Below are 24215 nucleotides of genomic sequence, written 5' to 3'. Positions count from 1 at the left end.
CTCTAGGTGTGCAGGCTTCAGTAGTTGTGGCACACGGGCTCAGTAGTTGTGGCTCGTGGGCTCTACAGTGCAGGCTCAGTAGTTGTGGTGCACGGGCTTAGTTGCTCCGCGGCATGTGGGATCTTCCCGGATCAGGGCTCGAACCCGTGTCCCCTGCATTGGCAGGCAGATTCTTAACCACTGCGCCACCAGGGAAGCCCCTTAAACAAAATTTTAAGTATTGTATTTAGGAATAGTTTGTAGTGGACAAAGATTATTTAGGCATAAATGAAAAACAGTATCATAAATGTATAAACTATGTAATGGGGTTTCCCTGGTGGCGCAGTGGTTGAGAGTCTGCCTGCCAATGCAGGGGACACGGGTTTGAGCCCTGGTCTGGGAAGATCCCACATGCCGCAGAGCAACTAGGCCCGTGAGCCACAACTACTGAACCTGTGCGTCTGGAGCCTGTGCTCCGAGAGAGGCCGCGATAGTGAGAGGCCCGCGCACCGCGATGAAGAGTGGCCCCTGCTCGCCACAATTAGAGAAAGCCCTCACACAGAAAGGAAGACCCAACACAGCCAAAAATAAATAAATAAATAAATAAAATTAAAAAACAAAACAAAACTATGTAATGTTTATATTGTTTATATATGGATATATGAACTAACCTGCAGGCTTTTTTTGTTCCCTGTAACATCTCTTCCATAATTTGAATTTCCATTGCATTTGTTTTTCACTGTGGTATATTAAACATACTTGTATTATAACTTTATTCTCTATCCTTAAAAAAAAAAATCTAATATTTTTTGAAATTTCCTTGAAGGTAGAATATTTCTAACTCATCTTCATATTTAATCGCAAATTATAGAATCTTACATTAAAAAAATACAGTGTATTATACCTCTTTGCTTCTTATGTAGTATATGACCCTATTGAAGAACACCTGATTCCAACCTCAATTTTACATTGCCTCCTGTTTTCATGTGGAGACTTTACTTCTTCTTGCCTGGTTACCTCCCCATGTAAAAGCATTGTTAGTACCACTCTCTCAACTTGTAGTGGTGTTGGAAGGTTTAAATACCCAGTGTTTATCCTGAACTTTGCAAAAGAAAAATGTTATTATTAACTAGGCTAATCACAAATTTAGTCTTTAATATGGTTAAGTTTCCATTTTCTTGGCTTTTTCTTTTTAATTACTTAATAAAAAAATGCCACCAACTGACTTTTGTTCTTTAGCAGCTGGATAAGAATACAAATAATGTAATACTATCAAAATTTTTCCTCTTATATTTAAAGGATTAGCTTCAGTAACACATGTTGAAGGTTGTGCAGCTTTTTCCCATTTAAAAATAAGTGTTTCCATGCTTCTTGCAATTTGTGGTAGATTTAAGATGTCTTTGCTATTTTGTGTTTCACTTATACATGCACATTCTTGGAAAATGTCACTTTCTCAAATACTTTGTTCCGCTTTTCCTAATTTTGGTTCAATCTGTTAAATATCATGAATAAAAATAATAAAAGTCTTTGTAAAGGAAAATGTTATTAATGTTTAGAATTTTCAAGTCATAGAAAGCCATATCTCACATTGCTTTAACGTGATGCTTATTGTATTGCATTACAAAAAAACTTTTTTTTTTCAATTTATTTATTTATTTATGGCTGTGTTGGGTCTTCATTGCTGTGTGCAGGCTCTTTCTAGTTGTGGTGATCTGGGGCTGCTCTTCACTGTGGTGCACGGGCTTCTCACTGCGGTGGCTTCTCTTGTTGCGGAGCACGGACTCTAGGCTCATGGGCTTCAGTAGTTGTGGTGCACAGGCTCAGTAGTTGTGGCACGCGGGCTTTAGTGCACAGGCTCAGTAGTTGTGGCACGCGGGCTTTAGAGCACAGGCTCAGTAGTTGTGGCACACGGGCTTAGTTGCTCCGTGGCATATGGGATCTTCCGGACCAGGGATGAAACCCGTGTCCCCTGCATTGGCAGGCGGATTCTTGACCACTGTGCCACCAGGAAAGTCCCCCCAAAAACTATTTTGAAAACATTGTTCAGGGTAAGAAATAGCTATGATTCTAATAAAACATATGAATATTAAGAAAAAAAATTAGTATAAAAATTAAAAGTAGACTCTGTGACTCTGTGATAGAAAGTTATAAGATTAGGGGATTAATATATATTATTTGTGATTCTTGTTTTCTATCAGGCATAAAAGATAGTTTGCACCTATCTAATACAACATTTTCAATCAGTGTTTAAATTTCAAAGATAAAGTGTAAGGTCACCATCATCATTCTTCCATTATTCTAAGTCTTCACAAAAAGCCCAAGATACCTAGGTCATTCCTCATTTTCTACATGGTAATAACCTAGCGTTTGACATTAGAAAAGGGATTATTGAATCTTCTATGGAAAGATGTACTTCAATAGGAATACTTAACTGCACATACCTAAAGATCTTATTTAATTCCTATTCTTTGACCATTTCATGCTCCTTGCTCCATTTAGTGGTTCATTTGAGTAGGTCTCACTGTACTTCTGACTTTTCCCTTAAATAGTAATTGTTGGATCTGAAACACACTGTCGGAATATTTCCCAGTGTTTACAACATGTATAGTATTATCTGTATATAAAACTAACTGAAGTCATGGATTGAGAGTTCTGACAGTCATTCAACCAAATTATGTGGTTATGTATTTTTGGTCAAATCTTTTCACTGTGTAACCCCAATTAAGAACAAATTACTGGTATAACTAATGAAAATTAAAGTAACTTTTTGATTAAAAGTACTTAATTCTTAGCATTTTAAAAGTTTTATTATTTGGAGACTCTCTGTTGTCCTAATAAAACTATGTTGGCTTAATAAAAGGATATCAGCAATTTTAGTGTGTTACAGAAGAACCTGAGAAATGGAAGCCCACACAGATTTGTTTCAGAATAGTTTATAATAGTAAAAATTTATTTAAAAGTGTATTAGTTTAACATAATTGTCTATATAGTACTTAAAGGAAAGAAATTAATTTGATAGATTGAAAGAGTAAACAGTAAATCATGACTCTAGATACATTGCTGAAATTTAATAATCAAATAAGTAAGTGAAAAGGCAACTGAATGTTATTGAAGTAGTAGTAGATCTTTTTACTGTCTCCATAGATTTGCCTTTCCAGAACGTCATATCGTTGGAACTTCATTCTTTATAAGGCAAAATAATATTACATTGTATGGGTATACTACAGTTTGTTTATGCATTCATCATTTAAAAGGACATATGGTTGTTTCCACTTTGTGGTTATTATGAATAATGCTGATATGAATGTTCATGTACATGTTATTCTGTCGACATATGCTTTCATTTCTTGGTGTACATCTAGGAGTGGAATTGCTGGATCATATGGTAATTCTATCTTTAGCTTTTTGAGAAACCGCCAGACTGTTTTTCATAGCAGCTGCACCATTTTACATTCCCACCAGTAATGGATCAGGGTTTTACTTTTTCTATATCCTTGCAAATACCTGCTCCTTTTCAATTGTTTTGTTATAACCAACCTAGTGGGTGTGAAGTAGTATCTCACTGTGGTTTTGATTTGCATTTCACCACTGATTAATGATTTTGATAATCTTTTCATATACTTGTTGGCCATCTGTATATCTTCTTTGGAGAAATGTCTATTCACATCCTGTGCTCATTTTGTAATTGGGTTGTTTATCTTCTAGATGTTGAATAGTAAGAGTTCTCAATATACTCTGGATACTAGACCCTTATCTGATATATGATTTACAAATATTTTCTATTTTTTGATTGTCTTTTAACTTTTTAAAATAATGCCCTTTGATACACAACAGTTTTAAATATTGATGTAATATAATTTTTTTTCTTTTGTTGCTTGTGCTTTTGGTGTCACATCTGAAAATATTGTCAAATCCAAGATCATGAAGATTTACCCCTATATTTTCTTCTTGTATAGTTTTAGCTCTTATATTTAGGTCTTTAATACATTTTGAGTTAATTTTTATATATGATTTAAGATAGTAGTCCAACTTTTTTGCATGTGGACTTCAGTCTTCCCAGCACCATTTGTTGAAGATACTTGGTACTTTTTTCAAAAATTAATTGATCACAGATGTATGGGTTTATGTCTGGACTCTGAATTTTATTCCATTGGTTTACATGTCTGATGTCAGTAACACAGAGTTTTGATTAATGTAGCTTTGTTGTAATTTTTGAAATCAGGTAGTGTGCATCCTCCAATTTGTTCTTTTTTATTTGGGACCTCTTGCAACTTCATTTGTTTTTAGGTTGGCTTTTCACTTGTGCAAAAGCCATTGGAATGTTGATAGAGATTGCATTGCTATTGTAACTAGAACTGCTTTCTTAACTTTTTATTTTGGGTGATAATTGCTGGTTATGTATGTTGATCTTGTACCCTGAAATTTTCCTGAATTTATCAGTTCTAGTACTATTTTATGAATTCTTTGGAATTTCTATATATAGCATCATGTTGTCTGTGAATAGAGATAGTTTTATTTCTTTTCCAATTTAGAAGTTTTCAGTTTCTTTTCTTGCCTAATTGCTTTGGTTAGATCTTTCAATACAGTGTTGACTGTAGGCATCCTTGTCTTGTTTCAGATATTAATGGAAAAACATTCAGTCTTTTGTCAATTAGTATAGTGTTTTGCAAATGCCCTTTATCATATTTGGAAATTCCCTTCTGTTCCTAGTTTCCTGTATGTTTTTTTTGTTGTTGCTGTGTTTTTTTGTTTTTTTTTTTTAATCATGAAAGGGTGTTGAATTTTGGCAGATGCTTTTTGTGTATCCATTGAGATGATCATGTTGTTTTTCCCCCTTTCATTCTGTTAATGTGATGTTGACTGTTAAGAGTTTATTATTTAATTCCACATATTTGTGACATGGTGATTATTTGATATGCTATGTTTAATATCACATATTCATGAATTTCCAGTTTTCCTTCTGCTTTTGATTTGTAATGTCATTCCATCTTGGTTAGAGAGATTGTCTACATTGTTTTTAAATTTAGTGAGACTTGTTTTGTGGCTAACATAGAAGAAGAATGTGTATTCTGCCATTATTGGGTAGAGTCTTATATAGGTTTGTTGAGTTTAGTTGATTTATATTGTTAATCTTAAGCTGTGTTCATTTTTTTTCTTTCATTTTTTTTCATTCTGCTACTCTGATGTGTAATTTCACTCATCTTATTTTCAAGTTTGTGATTTCTTTCTTTGGTCTATTCTGATATTCAGATATGCTTTTGAAACCTTTAGTGCCTTTTTCATTTTAGTTATTGTACTGTTCTGTTCTGTTATTTCTATGTGGTTCCTTTTTCATAAGGAACCAGTATCTTTATTGATATTTTCAATTTGTGAATTCATCTTTCTCCCTTATTTCTTTGTCTATAATTTCTTTTAGCTCTTTGAGCATATATAAGACAAGTTGATTTAAATTCTTTGTATAGGTTCTTCAGTGTCAGTTTCTCTCAGTTTATTTTTGTTCTTTGTATGGGCTCTACCTTCCTGTGTCTTTGTGTGCCTTGTGATTTTTTGTTGAATGGTGGACATTTTGAATATCATAATGTGGCAACTCTGAACATCATATTGTCCTCCCCTCCCCAGGGTTTGCTGTTTTGCTTGTTGAGGTCTGCAGCCACACACTGTTTATTGACTTTTTCAAACTCTTTTTTGTAAAGACTATGTTTGCGACAGTCCTTTGAGTGTGTAGTGATACCATCTACAGCTCTGCCGTAGCCTTTACCTCTGGCTTGTGCAGTCAAAAGCTCAGCCAGAGATGCAAGACTAGTGTCCTCACAGTTCTTTGTTGAGCCGGCATTGGCTCTGGGCATGTGTGCTGTATTCTAGATTCCCTGGTATATCATTCAGTGTACACATATGCATGTACAGAAACACACATGTGATTTTCATTTCAAGGAATTGGCTTATGTGACTGGGCTGGCAGGTGAGAAGTAGAGTCGGCTAGCAGGCTGGAAACTATCAGGTAGAGACTGATACTGCAGTCTTGAGGTAGAATTTCTTCAGGATTATGAATTTTTATAAATTCAGTCTCTATATTCAGTTCTTTTAATCTGCTGTCTTTCATTTCATCTCATTTCTTCTTCATTCTGGAAATTTTTCTGAGGTTTGTCCTATACAGATTCAATTTTCTGAATAAAACTTGGACTTCATTAAAATTACATACTCCCACTCTTCAAAAACACAGACTGGGAGAAAGCACTTGCAAAACACATATCTGATAAAGGACTGTTATCCAAAATACACAAAGCTCTTAAAAATCGAAATAAGAAAATGAACAACCTGATTAAAAATTGGGCAAAAGACCTCACCTCAAAGACAATATACAGCTGTCAAGTAAACATATGAAAAGGTGCTCCATATCACGTGTCATCAGGGAAACAACAAGGACATACTACTACACACCTGGCCAAAATTCAGTACACTGAATATATCAAATGCTGGTAAAGTGGAGCAATAGGAACTCTCATTAATTTCTGGTAGGAATGCAAATGGTAAAACCACTTTGGAAGACAGTTTGGCAGTTTTGTACAAAACTAAACATACTTTTACCATACAATCAAACAATTGTCCTGCATAGTATTTACCGAAAGGAGTTACGTCTGCCCAAAAAACTGCACACAGGTGTTTATATCAGCTTTATCCATAATTGCCAGAATTTAGAAGTAACCAAGATGTCCTTCAGTAGGTGAATGGATAAATAAAACGTGGTACATCCAGATAGTGGAATACTATTCAGGACTAAAAGCTATCAGCCATGAAAGAAAGGGGGGAAACTTTAAAAGTGTATTACTAAGTGAAAGAAGCCGATCTGAAAAGGATACATACTGTATGATTCCAACTAAACAACATTCTGGAAAAGGCAATACAATAAGACAGTAAGAAGATCAGAGTTTACCAGGAGGGATGCATAGGCAGAGAACAAAGGATTTTTAGGGCAGTGAGACTATTCTGTATGCTACTGTAATGTGGATATATGTCGTTATAAATTTGTCCAAAACCCATACAATGTACAACACCAAGAGTGAGCCATAATGAAAACTATGGGATTTGGGTGATTATATTGTGTCATTATAGGTTGTAGCAAATGTTCCACTTTGGTAGGGGACGTTGATAACGGGTAGACTATGCATGAATGGGGGCAGAGGCTATATGGAAAATCTTTGTACCTTCCTCTCAATTTTGTTGTGAACCAAAAACTGCTCTAAAAAATGAAGCATATTAAAATTTTTTTTAAATGTGGTGGGAAGGATTACAGAGAAAAGTAAGAAATAATGAAATAGGCAACGTATTTAGATGAAAACGTTTAGTGTTTTCTTCTTGGTGTTTATCTTCTATACTATAGTTCAGGATTTGCTTTTAGGAAATCCAGTTTAACTATTTTGTTTTATATTTAATTTAACCTTTCATTTTCCGTAATGGAAGTTTTAAAACATTTTACTCTTTAAATAATTGTAGTCAACTCTCTTCACTGAAATGAACTGTAAATTCCATACCTTTGGCTCTGGGAGGACTAGTCCTTTGCTAATAAAAGCTTTATAACTTCCTTTATGTGTATAGGTTATGAATACAGCAGGTAACAGATTGCTCCAATGCAAAAATTTTCAATATATGTCCTGGTTCCTCACTATAAAACAAGTTACGTAGGTAAAGGGAAGGTCAGTTAAGGAGAATTTGCATTCATTTCTATTATATATTTATCATTAAAAGTACTAAATAACTTTACATTACCCCTGTTGATATTTATGTGTTGGAAAGGCAGTGGTGCCTGGGCACAGTTTAGAGTCCTTTAACCAACCATTTAATAATACAAATTACGTCATTTCTGCTTTTCTTTCCAACTCTGGTTTTGCTTGCAATAGATTCAGTTACATTCTAAATTAGATTCTCTACATTTCTATGTGAACTTTTTTTCCTTAAAGTATTAATTAGGTTTTATCTTAAAGTGAAGTCACAATTTTAGGTTTAAATGTCAGGCGCAAACCTGTAAACATGTTAACCCATTTGAGCTCTGGAAATCTAATGAAGACTTCTGTATACAGCTTTTGACACTGCTTGGTGTATACTAGAGTACAAAGTAAAAGCTTGTTTCTTGTCTGTATATTTTAGAATAACACATGTCCTTTCTGTTATGGGGCATGCATTCTGCTGATGTTATAGAAAGCTTTCTCATCAGCCTACCCATGAGGAAAATTAAGATTGTCTTGCTGTGTCCCAGGGAAATAGTCAAGGCTTTTAAAAAGAGAGAAAAATAGAGAACAAAAGGACATGTCAGGCGTGTGTACACAACTGTGTTATTGGCAGATAGCATGACTCCTTTATGAATGTGTGACTTTCTGAAAACTCTGATTTTAAAAGAATTATCTTTTTCTATTAGGCATTGAATAAGAGTTTTTTTCCATATATAAATAGAATTTTTAGATCTACCAAATCTTGTTCATTCAACTCTAAACAGCCTTCATAGCATTTGTTTTGTCTACTTCTATTGAAGGCTTTCTGCAGGAAGAATCTCAGTTGTGACATTGTATGGATGCCAGTGAAATGATCAGAATTCAAGTTTCTAGTGTACCGTGGCTATAATGAGCTGCTAATTGAAGGTGACAAGCTGTTTTTTCCTTCCCAGTTGGTCTGGCAAAATGTTAGATTTCGTTCATTATTAACTCATTGCTTCTCAGCAGAGGACTGGATTAATTAGTTGGGAACATTAAGAAAAGAATTTTTGCCTTGTGTCAATTTTAGAGGTTGAAGTTCAAGTTTTACTAGATTCTCTCCCATCTCCACTTTCACCAATTGTATGCACTTGTGTTAAGTCCCTAGCACAATCAAGACACAGCAACATTTCTATTGCCCTAAAAGTGGCACCCATCATGCCACTTTGTACTCTGTAGGTTCCCTCCTTTTCTGGTCCCTGGCAACCACTGATCTGCTTCCTATTTATTTTTTTTGGCTGCGTTGGGTCTTCATTGCTGTGCGCGGGCCTTCTCTAGTTGCGGCGAGCGGGGGCTATATTCTTCATTGCGGTGCATGGGCTTCTCATTGTGGTGGCTTCTCTTGTTGCGGAGCACACGCTCTAGGTGCTCAGGCTTCAGTAGTTGTGGCTCGCGGGCTCTAGAACGCAGGCTCAGTAGCTGTGGTGCACGGGCTTAGTTGCTCCGCGGCACGTGGGATCTTCCTGGACCAGGGCTCAAACACGTGTCCCTTGCATCGGCAGGTGGATTCTTAACCACTGCGCTACCAGGGCAGTCCCAACTTGTTAATGTTTTTGTTGAGGATTTTTTATGTATATTCATGAGATATATAAATATATCGGTAGCTTCTTGTGAAGTATTTATTTTGGGGATCATGTGTTACTGGCCTCATAAAATAAGTTGGTGACTCCTATCTTATAAAAGAGTTTGTGTAGAATATCTAAACTTTTGTTTAAATGACTAGTAGAATTTACAAATGAAGCCATTTTTAAGGATTTCTTTGTAAGAAGTTTTAAATTATGAGTTTGGTTTGTTTTATAGATACTGAATATTTCAAATTATCTATTTCAAGGAATTGGTTTAGTTTTGTTAATTTTTTTCTTTTGCTTACTCAAGTTTGTTTCATTGATTTGTTGTATTTTATTAATTCCCTCATTCCACTTTCATTTGGTTAACTTGCTCTTCTTTTCCTACTTTCTTAAGGTGAAAACATTTGATCTCTTCATCTGTTCTAGTATGAAGGAACACATGTCTTTATAATTAAATTTTATCATTTTAGAATGCGTATTTATGTACATTTTAGAAAGAGGTCTTGCTTCTGATAGATTCTTGATTAGGGTTGAACTGTGTCAATCTACATATTAACCCTTATATTAATGGGTTTGTCTTTTATTATGGGTTTGTGTATATATTGCAACTTTGTGTTACTAGGTTTTTATACTATACAGTCAAATTCTCACAAATAACTGCAGCTTTATTTCTTCTTGTAGTAATTTCTTACGCACATACCTTCTATACTGTGTTGAGTAGAGTGGCCATATTCTTCAAGTGTTCTTCTCTAATCCCTGATTTTAGGGTGAAAGCTTTCAGTATTTCACCATTATGCAGTTGCTAATTTTGTTGATTAAAGTCAAAATCAATTTGCTTGTATTATGTTAGTAAGAAAATTTATTGGCCCTCCCACCTGTTAAACATAATAGCTTGTGTCTTTATTTATTTATTTATTTATGTGTGTATGTATGTATGTATTTATTTATTTATTTTTTAGCACAAGTCCACCTTACTGTTGTGTGGATTTATATTCACTTCGTACTGGGGAGATGGTCAAGTCCATTCAGTTTAAACACCTATCTATGATCTCCATTGCAAACAAAAGGTAAGCAATTTTTCATGTGTTTCTTGTGCAAGATAACATACCTCCTGTGCATGTACCACATTTCCATTATCATTGACTTTGATATAATAATAATAAAAAAGTCACAAATATGTCTTCGGATTCTGCCAAATATAAGTAGCTCTTAAGATTTCTTAATGTTTTCAAACTTTTGTCTTGACCATTAGTGAAATAATGAAATGGAAAAGAATAAAAAGTGCCTGAGCAAACATATGAAGTTTAAATATTGCTTTGAGGAACCTTTTATATGTATAACATAACATTTTATATAACTTTTGTTTAATATATGTACTTCTATATGTTTACTGGTTTATGATGGGAAATGTAATTTTCCTGTTAGCATTCATCAAAACAAAGCTTATTTCTGAAATGTAAAAAAGACTTTTAAATATTCTTATTTTTTTGCACTTCACAATGGGGCTAAACGAGGGACCAGATAGATTTTTCCTAGCCCCATGATGCTAAATGTCTTATCAAGGTCATGGCTGCAAACTATTAATCTCATTAAAGAGCAAACACATGGAACATGGAAAACAAAAATTAAATTTATAATAAAGACTCTCAGGTTAGATTTTAAAGAGATATTTCAAAAAGTGACTCAGAAAGTTTGAATGTAAAAGGAATGGTAAACACATACCTGACAAATACAAACTAAAAGCCCAAGACTTTGATATTAATGATAAAAATATTTGAATTCAAAACAAAAATATGAAATAGGACAAAGAAGAGTTGTTCAGTGATAGTGTGTAATTCATAATGAAGATCTAGTATTATGTATATTTAAACTTCAAATAACATCAAACAAAATTATATATGACATAGGAGGTTATACTTGTTATTTCCGGGATAATGTAATTATCCAGTGATATATTAAATTATTAAAAATCAACATTTTTGGGCTTCCCTGGTGGCACAGTGGTTAAGAATCCGCCTGCCAGTGCAGCGGACATGGGTTCGAGCCCTGGTCCAGGAAGATCCACATGCCGCGGAGCAACTAAGCCCGTGCGCCACAACTACTGAGCCTGCGCTCTAGAGCCCACGAGCCACAACTATTGAGCCCATGTGCACACACTACTTAAGCCCGTGTGCCTAGAGCCGTTGCTCCGCAAGAATAGAAGCCAACCGCAATGAGAAGCCCGCGCACCGCAATGAAGAGTAGCCCCCGGCTCGCCGCAACTAGAGAAAGCCATGTGTTAGCAACAAAGACCCAATGCAGCCAAAAATAAATAAATAAATAAATAAAATTTAAAAAAATCAACATTTTTAAATGGGTGGATCTAGGGGCTTCCCTGGTGGTGCAGTGGTTGAGAATCTGCCTGCCAATGCAGGGGACATGGGTTTGAGCCCTGGTCTGGGAGGATCCCACATGCCGCGGAGCACTGGGCCCGTGAGCCACAACTGCTGAGCCTGCACTTCTGGAGCCTGTGCTGCACGAACAAGAGAGGCCGGCAATAGTGAGAGGCCCGTGCCCGCAATGAAGAGTGGGTCCCCGCTGTCTGCAACTAGAGAAAGCCCTCGCACAGAAACGAAGACCCAACACAGCTAAAAATATAAATAAATAAATAAATTTAAAAACAAAAAAAAAAGGGTGGATCTAGTAGTTAAATATTTACAACTGTTATAAGGAGCAATACTCTAAAATGTAGTTTATAAAACAACTTTCATTTCAGATACATTTTAATTTTGAAAATTTATAACTTTCCCCTAATTATTTATAATCTTGAACTTTGGGAGAAATACAGATTCTGATTAATTTTAATATTTCAATAATCAGAAATGTCTCATTTACATTGAATAATAGTTATCTGAGCTTCCTTCCTCCCTTCCTTTCTCCCTTCCTCCCTCCCTCCCTCCCTCCCTCTCTCTCATTTTGGCTCTTGTGTTGGGAAATTCAGCAATCATTTTAAGTGCCAGGTTGTATAAATCCATTTATGTTTAATTCCATGACTTTGAGCCAGCACTGGAAAAACACTTTTAGTAAATAGCCAGCAGTTTATTGATCTCATACATTCTAATGAAGATAGATTCATTTGATTTATAATGAATGAAAATGAAATTTTATTTTGAGGTGTAGTTCTCCTGTGACTTTTCTTCCTTTAATCTTGTCTATCTTGATCATGTTAAGGATTTTGTGACTGTATTTTGACATTTAAGAAGCAGATGTTTCTAGCCTATATGCTTAAGAAGCGTTTGATTTTTAAAAATTCCTTTGGTACATATTTACTTAAATCTAGATGATTTAACTTATTTATAGTTCAGTTTATAGAATTTCACATTAACATTTTCTTTTGTGGTTTTTTCCCTCTATTTTAGGATCCTTGTCGTAGTATTGCAGGAGAAAATTGCTGCCTTGATAGCTGTACTTTCACAAAAAAATTTTTGTCACAAGTACGTATCAACTTGATTTATTTCCTATCATATGCATTGAGTTTATACTACTTACTTGATAGAATCAGCAGACTAATTGGAATCATAACATCAGTATTTCATGCTTATTCAATTACTGTATTTCTATGTTTCTGTGATGTCTTATTTAGTAATATAATTTTATGGTATATGTGTTCAACCCACAGCGCATTTTCTTCATGTTACTGTGGAAGCCTTGTTGTATACCTCTGCTTTTCCTTATATATTTCCTTGAGTCGTTGTGATTAATTTAGATTTGTGTAGCTATGTTGTTAAATTACTTAATTAACATAACATACTTGTGGACATAACTGGATTATCATTCATGAGGGAAATGTGTCAGTCTTTCACTCCTTCTTTCCCCCACCTGTCACAACTCTGCCTGGATTTGCAGAAATAAGCCTGGATTCTGGATCCACACACACACACACACACAGACACAGACACAGTCATACAGAGAGAGTGATTGTTTGATCAGTTGATCTATTTTTTAAAAAATTGGCCCATGCAGTTGTGGGAGCTGGCCAGTCCAAGATTTGCAAGGCAGGCCAGCAAGCTGGAAATTCCAACAGGGGCCTTGTCTGGAGTTAGATTTTTTTTTTTTTTTTTTTTTACTACAGCCTAGTAAAGCAATAGTTTTCACTCTTTTGTATTTTAACTCTTAACACTCACCATCAAAGCTATAGCTGTTTTTTCAGAGAATCTGTTATGTGTGTGCTGCAGAAATAGTTCTGTTGGAACAGAGCTCATTTTTGTTATGTGTAGGGAATTCCAATCATATTGTTGCATCTCCTGAAATATCACAACTATTTACACACTTACTCATCAGATGTTTATCCATGTATTAAGCTCTGAGTAGTAGACATTATTCCTTTCTGTTAAGAGCTCATGTTCTTGTTAATATCTTACAGTCTATATGTTATTGCATACATTATATAATATATACTATACTATATATAACACATGAATAATTCATTGTAATATATAGTTTATCATTTTGTAGCCTATGAAGAAGAATACAACATACTACTCACCTCCTTGATCTTGTAATCTTTTCTCTCAGTGATCTACAGAGATAATAATGGAGATCATGTTCATTGAGATATTTTTGTTTTATCACAAGTTCTAATTTACAAACCATTTACAAATTTTACATTAGTATCTCTAGCACCTAGGACATTGGCTGGCACAATGTAGGCTTCTCATTAACTATTTCTTGAATGACTGAGTACATTAACCCGCTTATCAGTCAGTTATTTCATACTGATCAGAAATTTACTGATATTTTTAATAATGATTAAATATCGATTACCAGAAGGAATCTTTTATTTTTTATCTATAAATTAAAAGTTTGGGGGAGCATAGATCTGTTAATACATCTTCATTCAAAAATGTAGTATATATATATTAATATAGTAAGCTTTGAATATTACATAGCCTGTTTTAGCATATTAATTCTACAGACCTTATGCATTATATATTACCTTATAATTATATCACTCATTATTAAAATTGAAACAAGTAGAAAAATAGAGGAATCATGTATGAGTCTTTCCATTTCTTCCAAGTGTGTGGGCTACAGAGGAGTGAATTAGAACAGAGTATGAATATTTCAGCCAGATTTAGATGCCAGTTTTTTCCTGAGTATTTGTTCTTTACATCTTATCAGTAGTCTTCTGTTGTTTTTCGTTAATCAAAGATATGTGTGTATTGGCTTCTGCAAAGTTAGACATCTCTGTTGCAGGTCCATTTTAATTTTATACTCATAGATAGCTCTTGCTGCCTCAGCTGAGTGTTAAATTGGGGAGAACTCTCAAATCGTTATTTGTTAAGATAGTTTATTTAAATGACAATATATGTTTTGAAATTTAAACCTTATTTAAACACTGGGCTCTACTGCGCTGTGCATGTTGAAAGTAATATTACACTTGCCAATAGATTGCAGTTTTCCTCTCTGTAATAAGTGCTAGGGTATAAAGTCAGTTGTCACAGTTACTAAAGAGAAGTTAATATATGTAAGTAAGTTACTAATGGAGAGTTAATAATATTATTATTTCTTATCCACTAAAAAAAACTAGCATAAATAATAATGCTAGTTTTTTTTTAGTGGATAAATAAACATTATAGATTTTTCATTGATTAATACCCACTATAGAATTTTAAAAGAAAAAATTAAACTTTATTATAAAGAAAGAATTAAAATAATTAGATTTGTGTATTTCATAGTTTGAGTCAAAGGACATAGGCTTTGTAATAATTTTGATACATTGGAATCAGAATAGGCTTTTCACAATACTCTTGTTTTGTTGGAGAAAATGGGCAATGTATTTTTTATATTATAATAGTAAATATTATATTTATATTATAATAGTAATTTTTAAGCTTAGATGACCTAATTATATTTTGCATAAAATCATGTAGATATAACCTGTATCGTCAATTGTTTATATCTACGTATGAGTGAAATTTGTCTCAGCCAGCATGAGTGTCTGTTATTTAACTAATGGGTGATAGAAATGTATTTGTTTCAAATAAGGACCTACAAATAAGAAGATTTAAGCAAAACCCTACGCACTGTAGGCTATAATTACAAGTTATTTTTAAAGAAAGTTTTGTTTTTGCACATTGATGATATTTGCAGCTTTTCTGGGAGAGTATTTTGCAGTCTGAGATTTTGCAATAGAAGAATTTGTTTTTGGAATGTCCTGACTTGGGTTAACTTACAGAAAATACGTAAAGCCCTTGAGTCAATTGGCAGGATCAATATAGAAACTGGCACATTACAGAAATTTCATATTTTCATGGGATTTTACTGTACTTTCTCAGTTAAACCATTTATAGTGGAAATAAGAATGAAAATACCTTTAAGCAGAAGAAGAGAGACTATAGTAATGTATTCTTACTTTTCAGTCTTACTTGAAATCATGAAGTTCTTGCAGAAAGGTGAATTTTTAGTCATGTTAAAATGGTGAAATGTACCTTTGATTTTCAATCATTTTGCTTATTTGATGAACATATAGTCATTTAGTGATATGGCAAAAATATTGCATTTTATTAAATTACTAAGGCCATAGATATACCATTTCATTTCCTATGAATGTTATTTTTTTTTGATGCCTTTTTTCTTTTTTTAAGAAAAATTATTTATTTATTGGCTGTGTTGGGTCTTCGTTGCTGCGCACGGGCTTTCTCTGTTTACGGCAGGCGGGGTCTACTCTTGTTGTGGAGCATGGACTCTAGGCACACAGGCTTCAGTAGTTGTGGCACGCGTGCTCAGTAGTTTTGGCTCACAGGCTTAGCTGCTCCGTGGCATGTGGGATCTTCCTGGACCAGGGCTCGAACCCGTGTCTCCCGCATTGACAGGCGGATTCTTAACCACTGTGCCACCAGGGAAGTCCCTGAATGTTATTTTTTAAAAAAATTTTATTTGGGGAAATATATACAATTATTTAAAGACGGTAGTATAATGAACCACCATGTATTTATCATCTAGTTTCAATATGTTCCAACTCGTGGACAATCTTTTTCATTTATACCCTTCCCAAATTATTTTGAAGCATATCCCTGATATATAATTTAATCTATTATCTATATTTAAATGATAAGAACTTACAAAATCATTATTTCTGTATTACCAATTGATCAAATAATTTATCGTCTAAACTCTGAGGTCTTTTGATTGGAACAAAGGCCTTACTTGATTTAACTGTGCTCAACTAGTGTAAACTTGTACATTCCTTCCAACTGAACTGTCAAGGTTTTTGGCATACAAAACCTTCTTTATCAAAATCCAGTGTCCTTGCTAAATCTTTATTTCTACAACCCATTTTCATGCTGCTTATGCTACATTTTCTTTGAGCCACTCGTAACTCTCAGTTCTTTGCAAGTGCTCTGTTTTCCTGCCTGAAATGGCCTTTTCACTAGCAGTCTCTCTTTCCACAGTGACTTAATCCTACATGTCTTTCTAGCCCCAGTGTAGATGTTAGTTCTTATATGAAGTATTTCCTGATCCCCTTAGTTTAAGGAAGCCTCTCCTTCTTCTAAATCCCCAAAATCTATCCACAGAACAGTAGACCTTCAGCATGCTGTGTAAAGCAGGATGCCCTGGTCAAATAAACTTAGGAAATGCTGCCTTCTATTGGAGGATGCCAGTGGTGATTAGCATTTTAATCTGTTTAAATTTATTTACTACATTTCAATATTTCCTAGATTTATTTGATTACAGACCTCTTTTTTTACCTAATACCCTTTGGGAATGCTTCTATAGTGTAATTTTTCCCTCTGTTAAGACACCTAGTTTCTATGTTATTGTATGTGTCTTCTGTCTACTTGTTCTATCTTTGCCGCTATAGAGTAATTTCCTTGAGAGCGAAGTTACTCATCTTGATTTGGATTAAGGAAGTAGGTCCATCATGCAAGGTATAATAATCCATTTGTTCTAGCTAACTTAAAAATATTTCTGATGCTTATTTTTGGTTCTTAGAATAATAAAACTCAATTTGCTAAAGATGAAAACATTTATCACAACTATTCTACTTTCAAAGCATCAGTGGTTCTTTTCCAAGATGTTAGCTAGCCAAAGGGTTGAGAATGTAGTACAACTCTATCAAAAGTTATCAGATAAGGAAGAAAGTTATTCATATAGGATCAGTAGTCATCTCTAGAGAGTGATATAGGCTTGAACTGGGAATTATAAGTTTGGTGGGTATTTAAAGGAATGAATATATGAATGCATATAGGAACAAAGTTTCTTTCTCATGTTGGAGTTAAGTACACAGCTTTTCTGAAGTATGAGTTTATTTGAAAATTACACCTTTGTAGTGATCAGCTCTTGAGTATCTCTCCAGTATCTGGAGTATTGTTTCCCCTTTCAGGAGTAGGAGCTTCTGTTTTACAAGCCTTTAGGAAGCACAAAATATCAGTTGAGTTTGATAAAAATGAGTGTCTTTTTTTTTTTTTTAAGTTAATATTGTTTTAGGATCTTTGCCATATAGTCCCAAATGCTTCCCTCTGTATTGCTGGACTACTGAACAGTTGAAACAAGTATTATTAAAATATTAGTCTCATATTCTGTGAATCGTTTTCATGATAGGAAGAAGAGATCTGGAAGGATCACTAGTGTGTCTAGTGTTGCAGTCAGGTGCTTTATAAGTGGCATGCAGCAAGTCCTGGTCAAGTGGGGTGGAGTCCACAGTAGTGAATTTCCAGTAATTTCTGATTCATTAGGATTATCACTTATTCTGTGACTGTACTGCTTGTAAAATGGCTCTCGTGGCTTAAGGATGCCATGAAGTCTATTTAGTATGGATTTCTTTAAATCTGAAATGTATGTTAAAATGTTGAAAAATGGGGTAGTATAAAGTACAACTGTCATTTCTTGGTGATAAATGATGGAAATAAGTGTAATAAACTATGTATTAAAATCCAGTGATATCTTTTGAAGATAGATGTCCAGTATCGTTGTCAGAACACACCTGCGTAACCTGGAAGGGGCTTTTGGGATTCTATAATGTCCTGTTTTTTGTTTTGGGTGCTGCTTTTATGCACGCATATGTTTACTTTGTTGACTTGGTACTTCTTTATCTATATTATATTTAAATACATAGTTTACATTAAAAAAGAGTCCAGAAAGCATCAAGAACAACAAAAGTTTGTGATTTCTCTCCTCACACTCTGAATGCCGTTCATTGTAGCATTTCACAGCAGATCTCCCCAAACCCTTCATCTATAATACTCTGGCCAATAGTAGTTATATCTCATTTCATACTTCCATTTTCTCACCATTCTTAGTTACATATTATTTTACTTTACTTGAAAACCCTATAGACCAGATTTATTCAAGGGCTGTTAGGTTCTTGATATTGATGATATTTAACACATGTTTGTATGAAGAAATTTAGCTTCTTTTCTTTGAAATACAACTTCACCTTAAGGGATTTTTATCAACATTTTGAACAAAATTGAGCAAGACTTAATATTTAAAATCAAGGAACACATGGAGCCATTTCCTAACTTTAAATAAGCTTATTTTTCCCTAATTTTTGCAACCTCCCCCCACCCCCATTCCTTTAAACAGACTGAAACTTTTGGCAAGTGGAAAGAAGCATGGTATAGGTTATGTGTGTTTCTCTGAATTTGGGTTATTCCATGCTTGTAAGCCAGTTTTGCCTGGGACAGTGAGAAGTACAGGATATAGGGATTGGAGGACAGGGGAGCTGATAGGCATACTGAGAATAGCATTCGTGGCAGCCCATGTAGTTTTTTTCCCCCATTGATTGGTTTCTAGTTCTTAAAGAATTAGTACTAAAGCCCATGTAGAATGACAGATTCTTAATGAGGATATTGTTTTGTTCATGCAAGCATTTAATTTCTAAAAGAGTTTGAAAAGCTCTTGTGTAATACAATCATGATTGCCTAAGTTGTGTATGAATACAATGATGAGACTGTAAAATAAGTAGAGACAGCTGTGTCCATCAGAGAAAGCACCATGGGAATTTGTGCCAAAGGGTGGACGGGTCAGGTAAAGAGAGCTGATAGAGAACTGGAAAGGGAACACAGCCAATATGATGAGAAAGGAGACACCTTCGTATTTGGCTGTACAGAAAAGGTGGCCTTGAGCAGCTGTCTGATGTGGAAATCCAAAACCCACGTATGATTAAGAAAACAAAAGACCAAGACTGATAGATGTCATTAGCAGTCATTTCCAGTGTGCTTAAGTTTAAATGCAGATATGAAGTCTCCAGAGAGACCAAAGGATCGTATAGGAAGTAACTCTTTCCACTGGCTTCTGTTTTTACTTTGAGGAGGAAAATTTATTCCTTACAATCCTAATGTTATTTCTCAGGGTTAGAATGTGTATTTTTCATTTATGTTAATGGTGAATTACAAATAAGGCATGTATTCAAAGGATCTTTAAAATGCAAAATTATTTTTAATTTTGGGAAGAGGAACCTTTCTTTTTATGTTTGTAAGCAAGCTTGTAACATTGATAAGAAGAGATTGGCAGGTTAATGTGGCATCTAAGACCAGTTCAAGTTAAAACCCTGTTCTTTTGGTTTCCCATCTATATACAACAGACTAGGTGGCCGTGATGTTTTCATAGCCCAGGCAGGTGTTCAATATAAAGTGGACTCTAAATAACATGTATGCCATGAACTAACGTGATTTTCATATTTTCTGCACGTAATTCCCACCCATTGAACGCGTTGAGCCTTCGAATGGCATTACTCTGTTTCATATACATTAAAAAAAGCAAAATAAAATCAAGTTTTAAATTCAAAGCTCATGGAACCTTAAGAGGGTCATTAATCAGGAGTAAGATGGTCAAATAAATCTCTGAAATGATATTTAATATTTTATGTGCTTATTCTTTCTGGAGAGGGTTTCATAGTCCTTTCTGAACTTCATTCAGTGTGTGGTCTTTGGTGACTTGTTGTCTTTCACGGAACATAGTAGAAGATTATATTTTTAGAGCAGTTTTAGGTTCACAGCAAAATTAATCAGAAGGCACAGAAATTTCCCATATACCCCCAGGCCCCACACGTACATAGTCTCCCCAATTATCAGCATCCCTCACCAGAGCAGTACATTTGTTACACTTGATGAACCTACACTGACACATAATTATCACTCAGAGTCCATTGTTTATCTTAGGATTCCCTCTGGTGTTGTACATCAGTGGGCTTGGGTAAATGTATAATGACATATATCCATCATTGTAATATCATATAGAGTATTTCAATGCCCTAAAAAATCCTCTGTGCTCTGCCTGTTCATCTCTGCCCCTCCCGTTCCCCCCAGCAACCATGGCATTTCCTAGAATGTCATATAGTTGGAATCATAGTATGTAGCCTTCTCTGATTGGCTTCTTTCAGTGAATAATATCATGTTTCCTCCATGTGTTACCCACTTCAAGATTTACTATAAAGCTACATTAATCAAGACAGTGTGGCATTGGCAAAAGAATAGACAAATAGATCAACGGAACAGAATAGAGAGCCCAGAAATAAATCTTTGATGAAGAAGCAGAGGTGTAGCACAATGGAGCAGAGATAGTCTCCTTAACAAATGGTACTGAACAACTGGATGTTCACAGGCATAAAACTGAATTTAGACACAGACTATACATCCTTCACAAAATTAACTCAAAAAGTATCACAGGCCTAAATGTAATACATAAAGTATAAGATTTATAGAGATAACATAAGTGTAAACCTAGATGACCTTGGGTATGGTGATGCCTTTTTAGATAACATCACAAAGGCACGAAAGAAATAACTGATAAAGTGGGCTTCACTAAAATTAAAAACTTATGCTCTGCAAAAGACAATGTCAAGAAAATGAGAAGAAAGGCCACAGGACTGAGAGAAAATATTTGTAATAGACAAACCTAATATTTGCCAACAAAGCAACCGACAAGGGATTAATCTCCAAAATATACAAACAGCTCATGCAGCTCAATATCAAAAAAACAAACAACCAATCAAAAATGGGGGTGGAAGATCTAAATAGACATTTCTCCAAGAAGACATACAGAAGGCCAAAAAACACTTGAAAAGATGCTCAACATTGCTAATTATTAGAGAAATGCAAATCAAAACTACAATGAGGTGTCACCTCACACCAGTCACGATGGCATCATCAAAAAAATCTACAAACAATAAAATGCTGGAGAGGATGTGGAGAAAAGGGAACCTCCTACACTGTTGGTGGGAATGTAAACTGGTACAGCCACTATGGAGAACAGTATGGAGGGTTCCTTAAAAAACTAAAAATAGAACTACCATATGACCCAGCAATCCCACTCCTAGCATATACCTGGAGAAGAAAACCATAATTCGAAAAGATACATGCACCCCAGTGTTCACTGCAGCAGTATTACAATAGGCAGGACATGGAAGCAACCTAAATGCCCATCAACGGAGGAATGGATAAAGAAGATGTGATACATATATACAATGGAGTATCACTCAGCCATAAAAAAGAACAAAATAATACCATTTGCAGCAACATGGATGGACCTGGAGATTATCATACTGAGTGAGGTAAGTCACACACAGAAAGACAAATATCATATGATATTGCTTATGTGTGGAATCTAAAAAAAGGGGTACAGATGAACTTACCTTCTCTACAAAACAGAAGTAGAGTCACAGATGTAGAAGACAGGACTTATGGTTAACAGGGGATAAGGTGGGGAGGGATAAATTGGGAGATTGGGATTGACATATATACACTACTAATATATAAAATAGATAACTAGGACTTCCCTGGTGGTGCAGTGGTTAAGGATCCTCCTGCCAATGTAGGGGACACGGGTTTTGAGCCCTGGTCGGGAAGATCCCACATGCCCATGGAGCAGGCTGGGCCCATGTGCCACAACTACTGAGCTTGCGCTCTAGAGCCTGCGAGCCACAACTACTGAAGCCCGCACATCTAGAGCCCGTGTCCGTAACAAGAGAAGCCACCGCAATGAGAAGCCCGTGCACCACAACGAAGAGTAGCCCCCTCTTGCCTCAACTAGAGGAAGCCCATGCACAGCAACCAAGACCCCAATGCAGCAAAAAATAAAATAAAATAAAATAGATAACTAATAAGAACCTACTGTACAACACAGTAGACACAGGGAACTCAATACTCTGTAATGGCCTATATGGGAAAGAATCTAAAAAAGAGTGGCTATATGTATGTATAACTGATTCACTTTGCTGTACACCTGAAACTAACACAACATTGTAAGTCAACTATACTCCAAAAAAAAAAAAAAAGAAAGGACAAATCTAATAATGGGCTGTTATCCAAAATATACAAAGAACTCTAAAATTCAACAAGAACAAAATAAACAACCTGATGAAAAAATGGGCCAGTGACTCTGACAGGCACCTCAACAAAGAATAATAAGCATATGATATGATACTCCACATTATATGTCATCAGAGAAATGCAAGTTAAAACAATGAGATAACCATCACACGTCTAAAATCCAGAACACTGAGAACACCAGTGCTGTCAGAGTTGTGGAACAACAGGAACTCTCATTGCTGGTGGGAAGGCAAAATGGTGCTGCCACTTTTGGAATACAATTTGACAGTTTCTTACAAAACTAGACCTACTCTTAGTATACAATCCAGCAATCTCACTTCTTGTTATTTAACCAAAGGAGTTGAAAACTATGTCCACACAGCCTTTACACAGATATTTATAGCAGCTTTATTCACATTGCCAAAAGTGGAAGCAACCAAAGTGTCCTTCAGTGTGTGAATGGATAAACTGTGGTGTATCCTGACAGTGGAATATTATACGTCATTCTTTTATTGCTTGCCATTTAGTTGTTTCCATTTTGGGGGCTTTTATGATAATGCTTTCATAATGAAAGGTTGTTTATGGGGAATCTATTTTTGATTCTCTTGGATAAGTATTTGTGTGGATGTTTTCGTTTCTCTTGGGTATGTACCCAGGAGTTGAATTACTGGGTCATATGGTAATTCTATCCTTAACTATTTGAAGAGCTGTTGGGCGCAGTGACTGCACATTTTACATTCCTACCAGCAGTGTACGAGGGTTCCAGTTTCTCACCAATGATTGTTAATAAGATTATATAGGGCTTCCCTGGTGGTGCAGTGGTGGTTGAGAATCTGCCTGCCAATGCAGGGGATACGGGTTCGAGCCTGGTCTGGGAAGATCCCACATGCCGCGGAGCAACTAGGCCCGTGAGCCACACTACTGAGCCTGCGCGTCTGGAGCCTGTGCTCTGCAACAAGAGAGGCCTCGATAGTGAGAGGCCCGCGCACCGCGATGAAGAGTGGCCCCCGTTCGCCGCAACTGGAGAAAGCCCTCGCACAGCAACAAAGACCCAACAAAGCCAAAAATAAATAAATAAATAAATTATTTAAAATAAAAAAAAAAAAGATTATATAGCCATCCTGTTGCTATCTCACAAAGTAGTATCTGATTATACTTTTTTTTAATAGATCTTTATTGGAGTATAGTTGCTTCACAATACTGTGTTAGCTTCTGTTGCACAGCAAAGCGAGTCAGCCATATGCATACACATGTCCCCATATCCCCTCCCTCTTGAGCCTCCTCTCATCCCTCCCTATCCCACCCCTCTCAGTCATCGCACAGCACCTAGCTGATCTTCCTGTGCTATGCTGCTGCTTCCACCAGCAACTATTCTACATTCGGTAGTGTATATATGTCAATGCTACTCTCACTTCGCCCCAGCTTAGCCCTCCCAACCCATGTCCTCAAGTCCATTCTCTACATCTACCTCTTATTCCTGCCCTGCAAACTAGGTTCATCAGTACCATTTTTTTTGATTTGCATTTCCTTATGGCTAATGATGCTGAGTATCTTTTCATGTGCTCATCTTCTATCTTCTTTGTCAAATTTTACATTGATTTATTTGTCTTTATTGAGTTATACTAGTTCTGTTT

The 24215-nt window shown here is 35.4% G+C and overlaps 1 protein-coding gene across 1 annotated transcript in view; it reads left to right on the top strand.

The window, feature by feature from the left end:
• BCAS3 (BCAS3 microtubule associated cell migration factor) overlaps window positions 1-24215 on the top strand; it is a 572763-nt gene that overhangs the window by 113914 nt on the left and 434634 nt on the right. The window contains 5 exon segments of the mRNA XM_036838162.1: window positions 10249-10319; window positions 10322-10348; window positions 12681-12722; window positions 12725-12755; window positions 17900-17907. Of these exon segments, the coding sequence (XP_036694057.1) occupies window positions 10249-10319; window positions 10322-10348; window positions 12681-12722; window positions 12725-12755; window positions 17900-17907 (179 nt within the window).

Source organism: Balaenoptera musculus, chromosome 20 (assembly GCF_009873245.2).
Source record: "Balaenoptera musculus isolate JJ_BM4_2016_0621 chromosome 20, mBalMus1.pri.v3, whole genome shotgun sequence".
NCBI lineage: Eukaryota > Metazoa > Chordata > Mammalia > Artiodactyla > Balaenopteridae > Balaenoptera > Balaenoptera musculus.
Note: the sequence above shows the minus strand (reverse complement) of the source record. Positions and strands in the feature narration are given on the sequence as shown.